At 50.7% G+C, this 20,966-nt stretch overlaps 3 protein-coding genes, 1 long non-coding RNA gene and 1 pseudogene across 5 annotated transcripts; 4 read left to right on the top strand and 1 right to left on the bottom strand.

Annotated features, from left to right (window-relative positions):
- The first annotated feature begins 42 nt into the window (after nucleotides 1-42).
- Nucleotides 43-2,701, top strand: LOC136186449 (von Willebrand factor A domain-containing protein 5A-like). Its single transcript, XM_065973796.1, has 4 exons — nucleotides 43-463; nucleotides 519-1,310; nucleotides 1,364-1,478; nucleotides 1,537-2,701. Exons 1-4 carry the CDS (start codon nucleotides 57-59, stop codon nucleotides 2,620-2,622), a joined length of 2,400 nt encoding a protein of 799 aa, XP_065829868.1. The 5' UTR covers nucleotides 43-56; the 3' UTR covers nucleotides 2,623-2,701.
- Nucleotides 2,702-2,807: 106 nt separating this feature from the next.
- Nucleotides 2,808-5,716, top strand: LOC136186448 (von Willebrand factor A domain-containing protein 5A-like). Its single transcript, XM_065973795.1, has 5 exons — nucleotides 2,808-3,357; nucleotides 3,410-4,201; nucleotides 4,248-4,362; nucleotides 4,423-5,056; nucleotides 5,096-5,716. The coding sequence occupies exons 1-5, from the start codon at nucleotides 2,951-2,953 to the stop codon at nucleotides 5,620-5,622; spliced, it is 2,475 nt and encodes an 824-aa protein (XP_065829867.1). The 5' UTR covers nucleotides 2,808-2,950; the 3' UTR covers nucleotides 5,623-5,716.
- LOC136186450 (von Willebrand factor A domain-containing protein 5A-like) lies at nucleotides 5,652-8,402 on the top strand (annotated as a pseudogene).
- Nucleotides 8,403-8,529: 127 nt separating this feature from the next.
- Nucleotides 8,530-10,474, bottom strand: LOC136186491 (uncharacterized). Of its 2 annotated transcripts, XR_010669729.1 has the most exons (5): nucleotides 10,173-10,470; nucleotides 9,995-10,106; nucleotides 8,881-9,940; nucleotides 8,750-8,830; nucleotides 8,530-8,700 (listed from the first exon to the last, which is right to left on the bottom strand). It is a non-coding gene; the product is annotated as an uncharacterized lncRNA (long non-coding RNA). The 2 variants fall into 2 exon arrangements; XR_010669728.1 differs by having other exon boundaries at nucleotides 8,881-10,106; nucleotides 10,173-10,474.
- A 186-nt stretch (nucleotides 10,475-10,660) lies between these two features.
- On the top strand, nucleotides 10,661-20,570 carry LOC136186438 (uncharacterized). The gene is made up of 26 exons (XM_065973783.1): nucleotides 10,661-10,845; nucleotides 10,910-10,992; nucleotides 11,674-11,704; nucleotides 11,777-11,862; nucleotides 11,937-12,051; nucleotides 12,110-12,233; nucleotides 12,825-12,876; nucleotides 12,948-13,053; nucleotides 13,116-13,334; nucleotides 13,394-13,492; nucleotides 13,554-13,630; nucleotides 13,690-13,800; nucleotides 13,858-13,987; nucleotides 14,074-14,151; nucleotides 14,435-14,492; nucleotides 14,546-14,670; nucleotides 14,730-14,804; nucleotides 14,856-14,933; nucleotides 14,988-15,082; nucleotides 15,138-18,670; nucleotides 18,727-19,073; nucleotides 19,127-19,379; nucleotides 19,437-19,576; nucleotides 19,633-19,781; nucleotides 19,838-19,938; nucleotides 20,158-20,570. The coding sequence occupies exons 1-26, from the start codon at nucleotides 10,780-10,782 to the stop codon at nucleotides 20,304-20,306; spliced, it is 6,480 nt and encodes a 2,159-aa protein (XP_065829855.1). The 5' UTR covers nucleotides 10,661-10,779; the 3' UTR covers nucleotides 20,307-20,570.
- The last annotated feature ends 396 nt before the right edge of the window (nucleotides 20,571-20,966 follow it).

A 20,966-nucleotide genomic window follows, 5' to 3' on the forward strand; every position in this document is an offset into this window, starting at 1 on the left:
ATCCATAATTGTGTGACGACACAGGATGTCACATGATGTAGGGTCTACTCACGAAAATGCCCAGCGGTCTATGCAAGAAGAGCGGCGGCTCACCGATTCCTCTGCGATCGGTTAGAGTCGAGAGCACTGTAATTGGATACACGGCTCGAGTCCTGTCTCGATTGGAGTACGAAAACGAGGAAACGAACCCAGTCGAAGCCGTTTTCACGTTTCCTCTCGACGAATCGTCGACTGTCGTCGATTTTACGGCTCTAATCGACGGAAGAAAGATCGTCGGGATAGTCAAAGAGAAAGAGAAAGCGAAACAAGCGTACGACGATGCAATCGCAAGCGGTCAATCGGCATTTCTTATGGAATCGGTCCGTCGCGACATTTTCACAGTGAGTGTCGGTAATCTTCCGCCGAGGAAAAAAGCAACGGTCGAAATAACATTCATCATGGAATTGCCGACAGAACACGATGGGTAAAGAGTAGATTTAGGAACACAAAAGTCATTCATTTGAATTAATTTTTTTCAGTTCAGTTCGTTTCAATCTTCCATCCGTTCTAAAACCGCGTTATCACGCAGCGTCATCGAAGCCATCCGAATCGACGAATCCGACGGCAGACGTAACGTATCTACCGGCTTCGGCCATTCCTTACACATTCTCCTTTGAAATGAGAATCGAAGCGGACGTCGACGGCGTCACGTCGCCGACTCATCAACTGACGACCGAACATGCTGTAGACGACGACGGGTATAGCGTGACTTTAGTTCGATTGGCTGAAGAACACAAATTCGACAAAGACGTCGTCGTGAACATCAAGCCAAAGAACACTCACCAACCGCACGCCGTCGTTGAGATGGGAGTGAAGGGCGGTGACGCTCTTCTAGCCAATCCAGCAGTGACGCTCAATTACTTTCCTGATTTCAGTACAACAGATGCTGTGAGTGAGCTGATCTTCGTGATCGATCGAAGTGGAAGCATGAGTGGCAAATATATTACGGCTGCAAAGGAAACGATGATGCTGTTTCTGAAGAGCATTCCCGACGATTGCTATTTCAATATCGTGGGATTCGGATCGAGCCACAAGAAGCTGTTCAAAGAGAGCGTTGTTTATAATCAGGGAAATCTAGATAAGGCCGTTCAGCACACAAAAAGCATACGAGCCGATCTCGGCGGAACAGAATTGCTGCCACCTCTCGAAGAGATCTTCAAGATGCCATCTGTGAAAGGTCTTCCAAAGCAGATCTTTGTACTCACAGACGGGGACGTATCCAATACATACAGTGTCATTGAAGAAGTGAAGAAGAATGCTCACAAAGCTAGGTACTGTCTTTCCAGTGAATGTTCATTTTGAAATAATTGCCTTGTTTTTGCAGGTGTTTCTCTGTTGGAATTGGATCCGGCGCTTCAACTGAACTCGTGAAAGGAATAGCCAAAGCTGGTAAAGGCTCAAGTGAATTTATTCAAGCTGGCGAACGAATGCAGCCTAAGGTATAAATTCTCACTACGGTATTAATTAGGGTGACACTTCATATTTGGTTTCCTGTAGGTAATGAGAATGCTGAAGCGCGCATTGGCTCCATCACTCTCAGATGTTCACATCAGCTGGTCCTTACCTGGGGAAAGCAAAGTCATTCAAACTCCATCAAAAGTTCCTCCGGTGTTCAGCGGCGATCGTCTAATCATTTATGGCTTTCTCGTTGATCTTCCACAAGTAGGTGACCTAAAAGGCTCCGCGTCACTCAAAGGATACATAGGAACGGAGAATCTCAAGCTGTCTATCGATTTTGAAGTGAAACCGAGTGGAAGTAGTGGAGGAAAAGCTGTCCACCAGCTTGCAATCAAATCACTGATCAGGGACGTCGAAAGTGATTTGACTGACAAAGATATTGTAAAGAAGCAACTTGGCAGCGCAGTCAAGTCGGACAAGGATGCAATTGTAAAGCTGAGCACCAGCGCTAGCGTGATTTGCAGCCACACATCGTTTGTAGCTGTCGATGAAGGAAACGATGAGCCGGTGGCAGGAAGCATGAATCTAAGGCGTATTCCGGTGGCTGAGGAGGAGGAGGAGGAGGAGGATTATCTATGTTACGGTATAGATGCCAGGAATTACCTGGCTGGAGGATCCGCGTTGAACAGTTTGAGGCTTCGAAGGGCTGCTGCTGTTTTGGGTGATGATGATGATGAAGATGATAATGATTCAGAGTGGTCTGATGACGATGAAGAGATAGAGATAGAGGAGAAGGGGGAGAAGAAGAAGGAGCATAAAGCGTTTCAATTGCCTAAGAAGGCGAAAGCGTCACTGGAGAAAACACCCGATGATGCATTTATAACAATTGTGTCATTGCAGCAGGCGTCAGGTGCGTGGCCGCTTGATGTTGCCGTCGCTCGTCTCGTCAGCAAATCTGTTAAAGATTTGGATGCTCTCTCGCCGTTTGGAAAGGGATCGTCTGCTGTGTGCAAGAGCATCTGGGCAACGGCCATCGTTCTGGCTTGGCTGGAGGCCACGTGTGCAAGCTCCAAAGACGAATGGGAGCTTATGGCAAACAAGGCTACCAAGTGGGCAAAGAAGCAGAAGCTCCCTAAACGTACAACGTGGGAAGATTTGATGAAAGCAGCCCAAAAGCTCTTCTAATGACAGGCACTGTGCTACAAACTGATTGATTATTTTAGCTGATTCGCATTTTCAAATCTCTATCGTAGGCAGCATTGTGTAGGCAGTAGACTACTGTTACGTAGGAGTGCTACAACAACTAGACTACTGTACACTGTACAGTAGTTGTTGTAGCACTCCTACGTGCATCTGGACGGATAAGGTGGACCGGGGTAAAAAAGTGTTAAAAAATAACTGGCGCCCGAAAAATATTTAGAAATACTCTTTATCTTATCTGAAGTTGCTTCGTGAAGGAACGCAAAGAACGTCCGGTAGTGCGCAAGTCCCCTGGCAAGTCTCTGAATCTCTCATGCCGTGCGGTCTATGCAAGAAGAGCGGCGGCTCTCCGATTCCTCTACGATCGGTTAGAGTCGAGAGCACTGTAATTGGATACACGGCCCGAGTCGTGTCTCGATTGGAGTACGAAAACGAGGAAGGGAACCCAGTCGAAGCAGTTTTCACGTTTCCTCTCGACGAATCGTCGACTGTCGTCGATTTTACGGCTCTAATCGGCGGCAGAAAGATCGTCGGGATAGTCAAAGAGAAAGAGGAAGCGAAGCAAGCGTACGACGATGCAATCGCAAGCGGCCAATCAGCTTTTCTTATGGAATCGGTCCGTCGCGACATTTTCACGGTGAGCGTCGGTAATCTTCCGCCGAGGAAGAAAGCGACGGTCGAAATAACATTCATCATGGAATTGCCGACAGAACACGACGGGTAAAAACAGGCATAGGAATCTGAATAAGAGTTTTTGAATGAATTTTTTCAGATCGGTTTGTTTCAACCTTCCATCTGTTCTAACACCGCGCTATCACGCAGCGTCATCGAATCCAGCCGAATCGACGAATCCGACAGCAGACGTGACGTATTTACCGGCTTCAGCCATCCCTTACACATTCTCCTTTGAAATGCGAATTGAAACGGACGTCGACGACGTCACGTCACCGACTCATCAACTGACGACTGAACATGCTGTAGATGACGCTGGGTATAGCGTAACGTTAGTTCGATTGACGGAAGAACACAAGTTTGACAAAGACGTCGTTGTGAACATCAAGCCAAAGAACGCTCACCAACCGCATGCTGTTGTTGAGATGGGAACGGAGGGCGGCGTTGCTTTTCTATCCAATTCAGCAGTGACGCTAAACTTCTTTCCCGATTTCAGTACAGCGGATGCAGTTAGTGAGCTGATCTTCGTGATCGATCGAAGTGGAAGCATGAGTGGCGAACCCATTGAGGCCGCAAAGGAAACGATGATGTTGTTTCTGAAGAGCATACCCGATGGCTGCTATTTCAATATCGTGGGATTTGGATCGATCCACGAGAGCCTTTTCAAGAAGAGCGTTGCTTATAATCAGAAAAATCTCAACAAGGCCACGAAGCACACAAAACGTCTTCGGGCTGATCTCAACGGAACAGAGTTGCTGCCACCCCTCCAAGAGATCTTCAAGATGCCATCTGTGAAAGGTCTTCCAAAACAGATCTTTGTACTCACAGATGGCGCCGTATCCAATACATACAGTGTTATTGAAGAAGTGAAGAAGAATGCCCACAAAGCTAGGTACTTTCGTTCTAAGGTTTTATTGATATAATATTTTGGTTTGTAGGTGTTTTTCGGTTGGGATCGGATCAGGCGCTTCAACTGAACTCGTGAAAGGAATAGCCAAAGCTGGCAAAGGCTCGAGTGAATTCATTCAATCCGGAGAACGAATGCAGTCCAAGGTGCGCATCATCACTACTGTATGAGAGGATGATTAAAACATTCGTTTTAATTTTGTGTAGGTAATGAAAATGTTGAAACGCGCATTGAGTCCTTCTATCTCCGACGTTCGCGTTAGCTGGTCGTTACCTGGAGTCATCCAAACGCCGTCAAAAGTTCCTCCAGTGTTCAGCGGAGATTGTCTGATCATTTATGGCTTTCTTCCGCATGCAAAGGAAGTGAAAGGCTCCGCGTCGCTCAACGGATACATAGGAACAGAAACGTTTGGGCTATCCATTGATTTTGACGTTAAAGCAAGCGAAAGCGGTAGAGGAAAAGCTGTTCACCAGCTCGCAATCAAATCACTGATCACAGACGTCGACAGCGAGTTGGCTGACAAAGATATTGTAAAGAAGAGACTTGGCGGCACAGTCAAGTCAGACAAGGATTTGATTGTAAAGCTGAGCACAAGCGCTAACGTGATCTGCAGCCACACGTCGTTTGTGGCAATCGACGAAGAAAGCGAAGAGCCAGTGACAGGCAGCATGGAGCTACGTCACATTCCAATAGCTACAGCACGATTCTTTGGCATTGGCGACCGCATGGCTTTTAATTTTGCCGCTTCTGCTCCTTTTTCTCCTCCTCCAGGACCTCCTCCAGGACCCCCTCCCCCAGGAGGGGGATACTACATCAGGACAGACTTGGTCGGTGGTCCTCCTCCTCCAGGAGGGGTAGGCCTCTCGTTAAGCGGTCCACCACCTCCTTCCCCAACAATGGGAAGCACATTGGGTGGTGGTCCTCCTTCTCCAGCAGAAGAAAGCCTCTCATTTGACGGGACTCCTCCTCCTCTAGTATTAAGAGGCCTCTCCAAACTTCGTGGAGCTGCGACAGCGTTGCCTCCAGCAACGCGTAAAGCAGTTGGGTTCAGTAATCAAACGGAAATTGGAAGCGGTGACTCGCGTCCCGGCAATGCTTTCTTGACAATTGTGTCATTGCAACAGGCGTCAGGTGCGTGGCCACTTGACTTTGCCGTGGCTCGTCTTGTCAGCAAATCTGTGAAAGATTTGGATGCTCTCTCGCCGTTTGGAAAGGGCTCGTCTACTGTGTGCAAGAGCATCTGGGTAACGGCCATCGTTCTGACTTGGCTGGAGGTCACGTGCGCAAGCTTCAAAGACGAATGGGAGCTAATGGCAAACAAGGCTACAAAGTGGGCTAAGAAGCAGAAGCTCCCGAAGCAAACAACGTGGGAAGATTTGATGAAAGCAGCTCAAAAGCTCTTCTAATGACAAACTGCTCATGACAGGCACTGCGCTGCAAATTGCAAGCTAATTCTTTGTTTTGCTTAGATCTCATTCTGTGTGTGTAGGCCGTATCTGACGTGACAGGATGTTGCACTGCGCAAGCCTCTGAACCTCTCATGATGTGCGGTCTATGCAAGAAGAGCGGCGGCTCTCCGATTCCTCTGCGATCGGTTAGAGTCGAGAGCACTGTAATTGGATACACGGCTCGAGTCGTCTCTCGATTGGAGTACGAAAACGAGGAAGGGAACCCAGTTGAAGCCGTTTTTACGTTTCCTCTCGACGAATCGTCGACTGTCGTCGATTTCACGGCTCTAATCGACGACAGAAAGATCGTCGGGATAATCAAAGAGAAAGAAGAAGCGAAGCAAGCGTATGACGATGGCAATCGCAAGCGGTCAATCGGCTTTTCTTATGGAATCGGTCCGTCACGACATTTTCACGGTGAGCGTCGGAAATCTTCCACCGAAGAAGAAAGCGACGGTCGAGATAACGTTCATAATGGAATTGCCGACAGAACACGACGGGTAGAAAAGATATTTATAAAGTCGATGATTTAATTAATTAAATTTGTTTGTTCAGTTCGGTTCGTTTCAATCTTCCATCCGTTCTAACACCGCGTTATCACGCAGCGTCATCGAAGCCAGCCGAATCGACGAATCCGACGACGGGCGTGACGTATCTGCCGGCTTCAGCGATTCCTTACACATTCTCCTTTGAAATGAGAATTGAAGCCGATGTCGACGGCGTCACGTCGCCGACTCATCAACTGACGACTGAACATGCTGTAGACGACGCTGGGTATAGCGTAACGCTAGTTCGATTGGCTGAAGAACACAGATTCAACAAAGACGTGGTTGTGACCATCAAGCCAAAGAACGCTCACCAACCGCATGCTGTTGTTGAGATGGGAGCGGAGGGCGGCGTCGCTCTTCTGTCTGATCCAGCAGTGACGCTGAACTACTTTCCTGATTTCAGTACAACGGATGCAGTGAGCGAACTGATCTTCGTTATAGATCGAAGTGGTAGCATGAGTGGCGGCTACATTGAGGCTGCCAAAGAAACGATGATGTTGTTTCTGAAGAGCATACCCGACGATTGCTATTTCAATATCGTGGGATTCGGATCGAGCCACGAGAAGCTGTTTAAAGAGAGCGTTGCCTATAATCAGGGCAATCTAGACAAGGCGATGCAGCACACGAAAAGTCTTCACGCTAATCTCGGCGGAACAGTATTGCTACCACCCCTCCAAGAGATCTTCAAGATGCCATCTGTGAAAGGTCTTCCAAAGCAGATCTTTGTACTCACAGATGGGGCCGTATCCAATACATACAGTGTGATAGAAGAAGTAAAGAAGAATGCTCACAAAGCCAGGTAAGCTGTAATGACTTTGGAGTGATGATGTTAGATGACAAATTCGGTGCTATAGGTGTTTCTCTGTTGGAATTGGATCAGGCGCTTCAACTGAACTTGTGAAAGGAATAGCCATAGCTGGTAAAGGCTCAAGTGAATTCATTCAATCAGGAGAACGAATGCAGCCCAAGGTGTGAATTGTCATTATAAACAAGGGGATGAGATGACTTCATGTCTTTTTTGTATAGGTTATGAGAATGCTAAAGCGTGCTTTGGCTCCGTCAGTTTCCGACGTTCACATCAACTGGTCCTTACCCGGGGAAAGCAAACTCGTTCAAACTCCGTCAAAAGTTCCTCCGGTGTTTAGCGGAGATCGTCTCATCATTTATGGCTTTCTCATTGACCTTCCACGAGTAGGTGACCTAAAAGGCTCCGCGTCACTCAAAGGGTACATAGGAACGGAGAATCTTGAGCTGTCTATTGATTTTGAAGTGAAACCGAGTGGAAGTAGTGGAGGAAAAGCTGTTCACCAGCTCGCAATCAAATCACTGATCAAAGACATCGAAAGCGATTTGATTGACAAAAATTTTGTAAAGAAGCAACTTGGCAGCGCAGTCAAGTCGGACAAGAAGGCCATCGTAAAGCTGAGCACCAGCGCTAGCGTGATTTGCAGCCACACATCGTTTGTAGCGGTTAACAAAGAAAATGAAGAGCCAGTGACGGGCAGCATGGAGTTGAGACAGATTCCGATGGTCATGGCAGAGCAGAGTGCGACTTTATGTATGTCAATGGGTCCTCTGAAAAAGTTTAAGAAAAAAGGTGCTCCTATGATGCGTGGTCTACCTATGGGTAGTGCTCGTGGTGGTGCTCGCCTTAAAAAAGCATGTGCTTCAAGTCCTAGTTCAAGATCTTTTTCGAATTTTGATGCTGAGGCTGACGCAGCAGATGAGCGTGTTTTTGAGGGCGCATCACGGCAGAAGATGCCTGATGCCGATGACATGTTCCTAAAAATTGTGTCATTGCAAGAAGCGTCAGGTGCGTGGCCACTTGATTCAGTCGTCGCTCGTCTCCTTAAGAAATCCGCTACTAAAGATCTGGACGCCCTCTCGCCGTTCGGAAAGGATTCGTCCACCGTTTGCAAGAGTATGTGGGCAACAGCCGTAGTTCTGGCTTGGCTTGAAGCCAAGTGTGCAGGCTCTAAAGACGAATGGGAGCTGATGGCAAACAAGGCTATCAAATGGGCAAAGAAGCAGACATTCCCCGAAGAAATAACGTGGGAAAATCTGATGGACGCTGCTAAAAAGCTCGTCTAATGACTCGCACTGCGCTTCACACTCTCAAGCTGCTGCGCTGATTTTTTGCTGTGCTGAACGCTTTCTACGTTTGTGGCTTAAAAAAAGCGAGAAAATTTCTATGTTTTTGTCTTTCTAGTTTTTTCTATTTGGTTTGCGACAACACTTGGCCGGAAATTCGGAAGCAGTCCTGAAGAAAAGATATGCTATAAAGTAATGCAGAGAAGCACTCTCTTACTAACCTCTCTTTCTTGACACTCTTATCGTCTTGACTATTTTTCTATGCATTTTCTCACAGACGCCTATTGACAGCACAAAAAAATCGACGTCAAAGAAAGAGAGCAAAACCGGTACCTGTCTGTCTTCGCCCTAAAATCAATCCCTGAGGCGACAAGAATTGTCTTAGTAACAAGACGTCCTAAACAAGGTATGTTAATAGGTAAACTACTGGAACACTAATTTCATGCCTTGTAGCCAAATTTTTCCAGTCCATTTCTGCACAGAGGACATCCTGGTAAAGTAGCTTTTTCTGTCAAAGCACTGGAGAACTAAAGAGCTTGTAAGCAATTGTAAATCGATGCATTTCGACTGCAAGTACCTGTCTGTGAGCAGAAGAAGCGCTGAAGTATCTCCGAACGACGGAGAACCAAGTTCTCCAACCGTTCATTGCTTTCAACAGAGTCCGGGACATCGACACAAATCACGATGTTTTTTTCGTCGTTTTCGGAGCTTTCCCTCCTTGCCAGAGGCCTTCGCAGTCCACTAAAGCCTTCTCTTCTGCTGGTAAATACCAACAATGCTTAGTCTGTCGTCATTTTAGGCATCGATCGTCGTTTTAGTTTCGTTCGCCAATTTCTTCCGCACGGGATCCTCGACTGGAAGCGAAGAAACCGGAAAAGAAAACAATTCCAAGCGCCCGAATGCGCGGAAGTCACGCGCTCGCAACGCGAGAGCCGGGCGTCGTCAAAGCGTGCCAAATCAAAGCAGCGCGCCTATCGATTCTCCGCTCGCTCTCGCGCAAAGGCAAAGTATTGATTCGCATTTTCCCGAGCCTACCGGTAACGAAAAAATCGGTCGGCGTTCGAATGGGAAAGGGCAAAGGTCCCGTATCGCACTGGGTATCCTACGTCGAACCGGGACAGCTCCTCTTCGAAGTGGACGACATCCCGGAAGCGCTCGCTCAACAGGCGCTTAGTAGAGCCGCATTCAAATTTGGACTTAGAACAAAGATTATTAAACGAGACGATAGTTGGGTTCCGTCGTGGGATAGCGTCAGTTTGCCCGGTGGCAGGACTAAGCCTAAGCCCATGTTCTGGGCTAAAAAGCATCTTAGGGAAGGCAAGCTAGACACTCGGTCATAGTGTGTTGTCTATTGATAGCAGCGTCTTTCTATGCCGACTTTATTTATTATTTTCTGTGGTGCTTTGGGAGAACGACATTCGCGTGCCGAGAGTTATTCTTGGGCTTGGGTACAGTATTGTTGATTGATAGTATCGCTTGGATAGAACGAAGCGATGGTATTGTCAGGCAAGTTCTAGTTCTCCTCTCCAGAGCGGCTCACGTTTGCCTTATGTAAAGCAGTGCAGCTTGCCCTAGCCGTTCACACAGCTGCACGAACAGATGTAGTGTGGTGTAAAAGAGAAGCACGGCCCAGTAGCCTTGCTTAGAGAGGTTAAACGAAGCTGTTTATAGACTGAGTGCCTCTTTCTCACCGGTGGGGATACGTGTAGTTTAGGGTACTTGGACCGCGGTACATTTACGCAAATTTCCTTCTGGGAACAGGTCATCCTACGGTCTTAGGAAGTTTCCTCTCCCCCTTTCCACCTGTACAGTACAATGAGAACCTTTGTGCATAGTTTATTGGTTTTGAACCTTTTTCAGGCTCCTTACCTTCACTAGACATCTAATGGATTGCGTCACAACAGTTAGCCGAGACTTTCCCTCCCTATCAACTGTTACTTCCTCCTTTGGAGACGAACTTATGCAAATTTCTGAAACTTAAGCGGGGGCTGACTCGTGGAAGTAGCCATTATCGCATGGGAAAAGGTGTCCACAGAATCCCAGTAGTCTGGTCGGTGGGTGGGCCTATAGTGTGCACAGCGGCCCAGTGGCCGGATCTGTTTTTTGGAAACTGTAAAATCGTGCCGAAACGAAACAGAAGACCGCTCGCCCAGCATTAGCTTTCGGCGAGGAAGTAGGCGGTTTTCGGAAGCGGAATAGGGAGGGGCAGTGTGTGCATTCCAATCGTTGAACAGACATGTGTATGTTGTTTCGTTGAAACGACGCGACCAATTCGATTAGCGTTAGCGAATGAGAAACGACGACGTCACGCAAGTAGGCGCGGTCTGTTTTGCAATACATAATTCTGGAGTCCTGCCTACGCTCGTCTCATTTGCGTGCGTAAGTACTTCGCGTTCGGAGTTGGTCACGATCAGCTCATCTGTCGAACACCTACAACCTGTCCACTCGCTTTCGACGAGCGCGCGAGCGGGCCGTCATGAAGTGGAAAAATCCGCCTCGCGGACCGTTCTTGCTCCTACTCGCGTGGTTTATGCCACCTTGGGTAAACGGCGATGCGGAGCTTCGTTTCGCGGTCGTTCCAGTAAGGCTTTCGTTTCTTCTCCTAGACCGAATCGTCGACTGTCGCGCCGTCCACGACGCATCCGATGCGAATACACGCTCACTACGGCTCGAATCTCGACACCCAAGGGTAAGCCCTCGTGCTTCGCGCACGTATCCACTTCGCTTTTTCCCTTCACGCCTCCTTGGGTTGGTAGAAAGTGGGTATGTAGTCATCCCTTCTCGTCCGCCCGCGCGCGTAGGAAAGCGAACCAGCTACGCATTTTTTACTTCCCGCGATGCGGGCGACGCGACGCCCCGTGTCGCGTCGCTTCGAGCACTAAACTGTCAAACGCTTCAGTCGCGCGTCGTCGAAAGCGCCTAATTTGACGCGACACCAAGCCCTTTCAGACGCGTCAGAAATCCAAGACCTATTTTACGGGCTAGTCAATAGCGAAAAACGGCTCTTTGGAACCCATTTCGCGTCGTACAGTAATTACTCGCCGTTTCCCTCGCGACGGCTCGGCGGCTCATTGAGACGTCTACGTGCGCCGCGCCGTCGTCGACGCGGCGACGACAAAGTGGGCGCCCCCCTCTAAACCCGATTTACACTCAGCGCATTATTCCTCTCGCGCCGCGCATAAAGCCCTAGCGGCAAACAGGAAGTCTTCTCGCGCCGCGACAAACAGCTAATAGTGGCGTCGTTTCCTCGTTTCGACGGGGAGAAAACATAGTTAGACGCCCCTTTCGAGACGAAACGATTCTACATTTACGCGCGGTTGTCTAATTTTTCCCTGCTCCCGTCGGCTCAAACGTCTCGTCTCTCTTTTAGGACACCCAACTCGACACAGAAACTCGTTCGGGTACGATGCCTCGCGGCGTTTTTACGCCTCCCCCCTTTTGACGTGCTCTTGTTCTCTCCCACGCATACTTAGCGGGTTCTCCTACCAGCCGCGATAGACTGGCTCGAAAAGGCTGTTCGCATTCCTGGGTCGACCAACACGACGCTTCACGTCAAACGGTACAGCAAACAGTACTCCGAAACCCCCCCCGTTATCCTATCTTGCTTTCTTTGACTCCGGTATCTGTTTACAGAGCGTGTGAAAGCGGATACTATGTCGTGAATAAAGAATCCTTCTGCAAAGGCTTAGATAAATGCGTGAAGACGACTAGCTGTGGCGTCGCCACTGTGCCGACCGCTCATCTCGCAGTAAGACGTCGTCGTATCGCGGTTTCTTCGGCACCCGCAATTTTTCGTTTCGCGGTAGGGATGTCGCTCGTGCGATGTAAGCCTTTCGCGCTGTCAAGAAGAGCCGACGACGACGCCGGGAGTGATGGATCGCGACCTCATTCTCTACGTGACCGCTATCGAGACGACTCCGTGTCAAACGGGTAAGCCGCCTGCATTCATGTGGAGCGCTAATGGCGCGTGCAGATTTTGCATGCATTTCGCATTTGTGTACGATAGGGATATAATGGGTGTCATTGAAAAACCGCGATGCGAGGACCGTTTAGCGTTTTTATAGAGGCTAGACCGTACGGAGCCAAGACTAAATAGGTCCCTAAGTGGACAAGCGCATTTTTCTGTCGCTAGCGACGATTTTTCTCGCGAAGAGAGTGATTCTGCGCCTTGGGGCGAAGAGCTCTCGTTGTGCGCGCAGTAGTCAAAAGACCGGTTGCGCTGATGAGCGCTGATTGAGTGCGTAGGCTTGCAATTGACAGCGCTTCCGCGTGTGATTCGATACGTTGCAGACGCTTCCTCTAGTGGTCTTCGTTGGGAGGAAGTACTTATCTTAGGCCCTAGTGGGGGGTTCCGCGAACGGCCTTTGCTATTCGGTAGCGTAATTGCCCTCCGCTCATCTGGTCCATTGACAGGCGCCCCTCTTTGGAACTGCTCTTGTTCTAATTACTAATCGCGTACAGGGAAACGGAGATGGCGATGTCTAAACTGTTATCCTAACCGTCTTGTTTCTCTCTCCGCAGAGTCCATCATTTCTCATTCCTTTGATTGTCAGCAGGAGAAAGGAACCGATCGGTGAGAGGGGAGGGGAGAAAAGAACACCTTGTTGTAGTGTCGCCAACAAATTCGTGTTGCGGTCTCCGCAGACCCAACGTGGGCAATCTGAACATATGTCCCAATCGCGTCTCCTATCTCGAAAAGGACTATTACTGGCAGATCCAATATCTGATCCACGACATCATGCACATTCTCGTAAGATTAGGGGGAACCTCCCCCTCGAATCGATCAACGATAACTCCTTCTTTCTTCCCAAGGCGTTTGCTCCCCGTCTATTCAGCTTCTTTCGCGATCCGAACGGCGTGCCGTTGACGCCGCGCAATGCCCACACGGGTCTTCCCGTGCAGAATCCGCAGGGTGATTTCGCGTGGGGCTCCGGCGTCATCGCCAGCGTGAGCGATTCGTACAAGAACTGGGAAGTGGCGTCGGGAAAGATCGTTCGTAGCGCGAATTTTTTGGTCACTCCCAAAGTGAAGGCGAGTTCGATAGAAGGACTTTTTTCTGTTTTTTTTTTGACTGCGTTTCGCGCTCTTAGGCTGCCGTTCAGGAACATTTCAATTGCTACACGCTCGCGGGAGCCGAACTGGAGACGCAGAAACACAGCTACTTTCACTGGGAGAATCGAATGTTTCAGGTGAGTTTCGCCTCCTTTTTTTTCGCGCGAGAAAAAAGAAACTAAAATAAATCTCATTCAGAGTGACATCATGACGGGACAGTCTGGTCGAAAGTTGGTCATTTCGAAAATATCCCTCGCCGTTCTCGAAGACTCGGGGTAAGAAGGCGGGGGATGGAATGTCTCTATGTTATCCGCCACCTATATTGTCCAATTAGCTGGTACTCAGTCGATTACGACTACGCCCAAAAGCTCTCGTGGGGAAAAGGACTCGGTTGTCGTTTCGCGACGAGTAGTTGCCTCGGCTACATGAATAGCCAGGCGCAAGTGTAAGCGGAGAAAAATATTGAATGTTATGTCTATCGAACATTGTGTATATGCATCAGGAGGCAATCGGAGAATCCTTTCTGTCGATCTCGACCGTCGCCGTCCGTTGTGACGTGCAACGTCGATCGAACGGCCGTCGCCCAATGCAACATCAAAGACTATAAGAACGCATTACCGGCCGAGTTCCAGGTGCGGACGACGAAACCGCGGCTATTTTTGGGCTCTCGTCGTCTCCGAGACGCATTACGACCCGTTATTATTGTTTATTATTGCAGTATTTCTCCGGCACCAAGGACTTCACGAATCGGACAGGAGGCGGCGACGATCAAGCGGATTATTGTCCTTACTACGAAGTAAGTAGAAATGCGCGGAGAGAGAAAAATGGGTTATAAGGGGGAGAAACGCTGAGATCCGGTGTCAACCCAATCCTGAGATCTAATGATATTGGTCCAGCGTTTGCGTGCGTAGAATCTGGACAGGGTCTGTCTAACACGATTGATTAGAAGCTAGGAAAGGTTGCATCCACTTGGCTAACCGCTGTCTGCATTTGCTCCGCTTCTACGCTCCTTTAATCGGCGTCTCCTTCGCGAATTAAAACTTTTTCGGGTCCTTTTACTGAGAACCTTCGTTCGATAGGCCTTCAAAGTGGACGATCAACGCGATTCGAACTGCTATATCAAGAGCAATGCGCCCGGTTTGTTGAAGTCGCGACAACTTGATTATGGACGAGTCAATTCTATTACGCAGACAAGAACGTTGCGCTCGAAACGTACGGACCCGGTTCGAGATGTTTGAATCACGGACGCAAGTGGTTCAGAAAAGAAGGATCGCGAACGGATAGACCGGAACGAAATTGGGCCGGTTGTTATAAGGTAAAATAGGGTTAGGCAAATGGCTAAGGGGCCCTTTGTTCACTGTCTTCCTGATTTAGATATCGTGCTTATTGCAGCAACTGAGAGTTTCTGTTGGTGGAAAATGGTACACTTGTAGCAGCAAAGGACAGCAGGTTTGTCCTGTCACTTCTAATGTACATACTTGACTATTCTTTTGTTTATAGATTTATATTGATATGACGGTGGATGGTGCAGCCTATAGCGGATCGATTGTATGTCCCGCGTTCAGCGAAGTGTGCGAGGTTAATTGCCTTCCATACACGGGCCCCTGTCTTCTGTCTAATACCTGTTGCTAGGGATACGGCTGCCCGAAAGATTGCTCTCACCACGGACGATGCACGTCATCTCAAACGTGCGTCTGCGATCCAGGTTACTATGGCAATGACTGCAGGTACGCCAAAAAAATCAATTTAGATATAAAGTTCAATATTCTTTTATCTTTTCAGCTCGAGCAATTTCGACACGCTTCAGGACTGCGCGTCGCAACCGTGTCAGAACAACGGTCAATGCAAGCCGAAGACGTCCGGCGACGGCTACACATGCAACTGCTTGAAAGGCACCTCGGGTTCCCATTGCGAGCACAACGCCGACGAGTGCGCGTCGAGTCCCTGTCAGAACGGGGGCACGTGCACGGATCACATCGGTCGCTTTTCGTGTGCCTGTCGGACGGGATACAACGGCACGCGATGCGAACGCGACGTCAAGGAGTGCGCGTCGAATCCGTGTCAGAACGGCGGTCAGTGCATCGACGGAATTGGCGGCTATTCATGCATTTGCTCGCCGGGCTATTTCGGACTTCACTGCAATGTCAAGGCGGTGCAGTGCGCGATCTGTTTGAACGGAGGCAAGTGTCGCAACGACGGTTCGAACTTGTGCGATTGTGCCATCGGCTACGCCGGCGTCATATGTCAAAGTCGCGTCGACTATTGCAGTCCGCAGCCGTGCCAGAATAGCGGCACTTGCACGATGACGAAGACGGGCTATGCGTGTGCGTGCACAAACGACTTCAAGGGAGTGAACTGCGATACGCCAATCGTTCGCTGCGCGACGAACCCGTGTCAAAACGGCGCCACGTGCAAGGACACTTCGTCCGGGTTCGAGTGCAAGTGTCCGAACGGTTACGAAGGCGATCGATGCGATCACGAGATCGACGAGTGCCTCTCGTCTCCGTGTCTGAACAACGCTACGTGCACGGATCTGGTGGCGAATTTCGTCTGCAATTGTCGTACGGGTTTCTCGGGAACGTACTGCGGCATCAACGTCGACGACTGCGATCCGAATCCCTGTCGCAATCACGGCATATGTTACGATCTCGTCGCCGGATACTTGTGCGAGTGTCAGGACGGTTTCGAGGGAGCGACGTGCGAGACGAACATCGACGAATGCGCGTCGAACGTCGGCGATCCAATCAAGTGCTACAACGGCGGCACGTGCAAGGACGGCAACAACGAATTCACGTGCGCCTGCGCCGTCGGCTACACGGGTCGGCGATGCGAAACGGAACTCAACGAATGCACTTCAAATCCTTGTCAAAATGGAGCTACGTGCGTCGACGGAGTCGCCGGGTATCGATGCCAGTGCGCCTCCGGTCACGGTGGCGTTCATTGCGAGAAAAACGTCGATGAGTGCGCGTCGAGTCCGTGTCTGAACGGCGGTCGATGCGTCGATCTTCTCGACGGATACACGTGTAACTGTTCGACGGGATACATCGGTTTGCAATGTCAAATTGACGTCGACGACTGCGTCGGCGTCGCGCACGGATGTCTAAACGGCGCGACGTGCGTCGACGGCGTCAATTCGTATACGTGCGCGTGCACGACCGGCTACACGGGATTGAAATGCGAACTCAAAGTCGACGCTTGCGAGACGGAGCCGTGCGGGAACGGCGGCACATGCGTTTCCACTTCGGCCGGTCATTTTTTATGCTTTTGCTCATCGGACTTCAGTGGCTTGCTGTGCGAGTCTGAAATCGACTCCTGCGCCAGCAGTCCGTGTCCCTCCGGCAGCCAGTGTATTGATCACCGATTCGGGTATAGCTGCGACGAGTGCGTCGCTCGGCCGTGTCACAACGGCGGCCGATGCGTCGACACGCCGAACGGCTTCGACTGTCATTGTCTACCCGGATTTGCTGGAGTCCGATGTGCGATCGACGTCAACGAATGCGACTCGGAACCGTGTGCGAACGGCGGAACGTGCATCGACGGAGCCAACGGATTCACTTGCGTTTGCGCGAGCGGATACGTCGGGTTCCAGTGCGAGCGGGACGCGAACGAATGCGCGTCTTCGCCGTGTTTGAATAATGGATTGTGTTTGGATCAAGCGAACGGATTCGAGTGCCAGTGTCGCGACGGCTATAGCGGGACGCGGTGCGAGTGGCCGCCGGGCGACTGTCGCGCGAGCTCGTGTGCAAACGGCGGAACCTGCGCTGTAACTTCAAACGGGACGTGGGAATGCTCGTGCCCGGTCGGCTTCGCCGGACCCCGCTGCGACTTTGCGCTCGTCGACGAATGTACGTCGAGTCCGTGTCTCAATAACGGAACTTGCGTCGACAAGATCGACGGCTACGAATGCGTTTGCTGCGCCGGTTACACGGGCGCCGACTGCGCCGTCAACATCGACGACTGCTCGAGTAATTTGTGTCAGAACGGGGCTCTTTGCGTCGACGGCGTCAACGGCTACTCGTGCGTCTGTCCGCGTCGTTACGTCGGGCCGTTCTGCACCGAAGCCTACGATCCCTGCTCCATGTCGCCTTGTCGCAACAACGGGACGTGTCTGCCGACAACGCGCGGCAAATCGTCGACGTGCGACTGTCCGCATGGCTACGCGGGAAAGCGATGTCAGTTCAAATTGAGTCCCGACTGCGTCGATATGTCGTGCGACAACGGCGGCATGTGCATCGAACGGCTTAACGGCCGAGCCAAGTGCCGATGTCCGAGTGGATACTCGGGCGCTCGCTGCGAAATCGTCACCGATCCGTGCGCCGCCGAACCGTGTCTGAACGGCGGACGTTGCCTGCGAAACGACGACTATGCGATTGGATACGAATGCCGATGCACGGACCAGTTCGAAGGGAAACGATGCGAGATGCTGCGAGGCGCTTGCCGACCGAATCCGTGTCGAAACGGTGGCGCATGTCTCGAGGACGATTCGGCGAGGGGTTATGCGTGCGTTTGCGCGTTCGGCTATCGCGGTAGTCGGTGCGACAAGAGAGCGAATCCGTGCGACGGAAAACCGTGTCGAAACGGCGGAACGTGTCGTCGAGCGGCGAGTGGATCGTTCAAGTGCTCGTGCGCTTATCCGTACGCCGGCGAGACGTGCGCGGACGAGATTGCGACGCCGAGTTTCGACGCGAAGTCGTTTCTCAGCTTGAAGCCCCAACTCCACGGCGTTCGATCGTCGTTTTCGCTTTCGTTCAGTTTCAATCCGCGCGAGAAAGACGGCGTTCTCATCCTGACGTCGGAGAAACGATCGGGCTCGGGCAATTATTTGGCATTGGCGTTGGCAAACGGAAACGTCGAATTTCGGTTCGATTTCGGCTCGGGAGAACAAGTGCTCGTGAGCGAGGACAAAGTGACCTTGGACCGATGGCACACGGTCAACGTTCGATGCGGAAACGACTTTCAAGAACTCTCGGTCGACAGTCAGACGCCCGTGCGCCGACAGCAGGACGCGCAGCCAAGAAATCTCAAACTTTCGCGAAGAATCTTCGTCGGATATAAGAACGAAAAAGAGTTCGCCGTTCGGGGATACGGTCGCAGTTTCTCCGGGTGTCTGTCCGACTTGACGATCAACTCCCTCGCCGTACCGTTCAATGCGACGCTCGTGCTGCAGTCGATCGGCGTCAAGAAGTGCGACTGCAACGACGAGTGCGACGCGAACGACGCCTGTCGCAACGGCGGCACTTGCGTTCACACGACAACGAGCGACGGCAATGTCTGCGCTTGTCCGCACGGCTTTGCGGGTCCGACGTGCGATCGAAGTAAGGAAGGGTTCCCCCCCCTTTCGTTGATTTCTTTTTCTAAATTGTTTTTCTAGGCTCGCTTTTCGCTAAGCCGCGGTTTTCGATTACTTCCTATCTGCTTGTGCCGACGCCGAAAGCGTCGGGAAAGTCCGTCGCGCTTTTCTTCGCCCTGAGACCGTCTGGACCCGACGGACTCGTTCTACACATGTCGGAGTTTGAGAGCGGCGCCGGTGACTTCGTTGTCGTCTATCTCAGCGACGGCTATCTAGTGTACGGATTCGATTCGGGATCGGGTGCGACGTGGTTGCGAAGCAAGGAACCGTTGGCAATGGGACAAGACTACCTCATCGCCGTGAAGAAAGAGAGACAACGAGGCTATCTAGAAGTCGACAACGTTCTCGTCGCGACGGGAGACGCAAAGGTACAGTTAGAGAAAGAATAAATCGATTTGATTGTCTAATTCCTTATTCCTAGGGTCCTTTTGAGACCATTAGTCTCCGCAGAGTCATCTACGTTGGCGGTGTGCCGCCGTCTCGCTCCATTCCCGACGCCGTGGCGAGCCGATCCGGTTTGGTTGGGTGTCTGTGGTCGTTGAGCGTCAATTACGACCCCGTCGATCTGTCGTCGGATAATCCTGACGCCCGCGCCGTTGACGTCGGCGATTGCGGCGGTTCGTCGCGTCCGGCTTGCTCCGCGGGGCAACAGGAGAGCCGATTGTGCGTACGAAGTAAGCGCTAGAGTCGATTTTTGATTTTCATGCATTGAAGTTTGTTTGCGCGCTTAGATTTGGATTTCGAAACGCCTAGCTTCAGCGGGGCCAGCTATCTTCAGTACGCTCACCTTTCTCAGTCGTCTCGGTACAATCGGTGGACGCTGGAGTTCAAGCCGACAACAGCGAATGGGACTATCATCTACGTTGACCAGGTGTGTTTGTGTCCTTCTCCAATCATCGTCATTTGCATAAATATTCAATTTTTAAGGTCGGAAACGCTACCGAGGATTACTTGTACGTCACAATGGTCAATTCTTTTCCTCTACTCCGCGTTCGCCTCGGCGGCGGCAGCGAGGGCGAGATTGCGAGCGATTCGCCGATTAGCTTGAGGTCGTGGCACACGCTAGACGTCACAAGGTAAATTCTTATCTAATAATTCGAAATGATTGAGAGACATCAAATTTCCATATCAGAAACGACAACGTGTTGGTTATGGCCGTCGACGAGCAAAAATTCAATGGAATTTCGCCAGGCAGAACGACGACCATGTCTACGAACCAGGAAATCTTTTTAGGTAAGTTCGATCTCTCGTTCTCGACGACCCTCGCCCCCCGCTCTGCTCGGTTTGATCGAGATGCACGGCCTCGTAAATTCGCTAGTGCAGCTCGCGTTACTCGCGGTCAGAAAGCGCGTCATATCATTGTTCGCCTTATCAGCGACCTTTCACCTGCCCATCCCCCTACCGTCCCCCGCTCGCCCGCCTCGAGCTCGTGTACTCATTGCGGTTTTCCAGGCGGCCTACCGCACGATGGCGCAGCACGCCGAGCCTCTGCAGGCTTGGGCATGGTTGGCTGCATCCGATCGTTGCACATTGACGGTGTCGCGCTGGTGCTGCGAGACAGCGCGATTGACGGACAAAGCATACGAGAGTGTTTAGAGTAGTCTCTATGCTATAACGTAAGGCGACATAGGCTAAAGAGAAACTGTACATAAACGAATGGTCAAGTAGCCAGATTGCAGAACTCCGTGACTAATAATTTTGTGTGAATGCCCGAGAGTATTTTTGTAATTGCGGATTGAAGATTTTGGTTGGTACACACGGACGGTATTCACTGTTCATTTTTTTTCTTTCCGGCCTGAATCAGGTCGTATACGAGCATGCATACAATTTGATGGTGGTGTTTAACTAATACAATTGCAAATGTACGAGAGCGTGTTCTGAGTTTCGCAAGAGGGTCGTGATACGATCATGCTCTCTTACGCATCCCTATCCCAACGCATCCCCAGAGTTTCATCATGTGTGGCAACCCCCTAATAACTGGTCCGGGATGACCCCAACAGTGTTCACGTGCACGGAACTTCGTCCTCGAGGCTACCTCGTTGTGCGGCTTTTCCTATCGTTCGTTGCGGTTTTCCTACTTCGAAATCTCTACGTTAGGGCTAATTTGTCGCCAGTTTCTTTCTTGCAGGCATTCTCCTAGTTTGGGACGAAAGTTCTAGACGATGCAATTTGCCATTGTATGGAAATCAGCACGGGATTGTCACGCCTCTGGACACGAGAACACGCCTCTGCCCAACCTTCTTCACTACCTTTGCACATGT

This window comes from Oscarella lobularis, chromosome 4 (genome assembly GCF_947507565.1).
Source record: "Oscarella lobularis chromosome 4, ooOscLobu1.1, whole genome shotgun sequence".
Lineage (NCBI taxonomy): Eukaryota > Metazoa > Porifera > Homoscleromorpha > Homosclerophorida > Oscarellidae > Oscarella > Oscarella lobularis.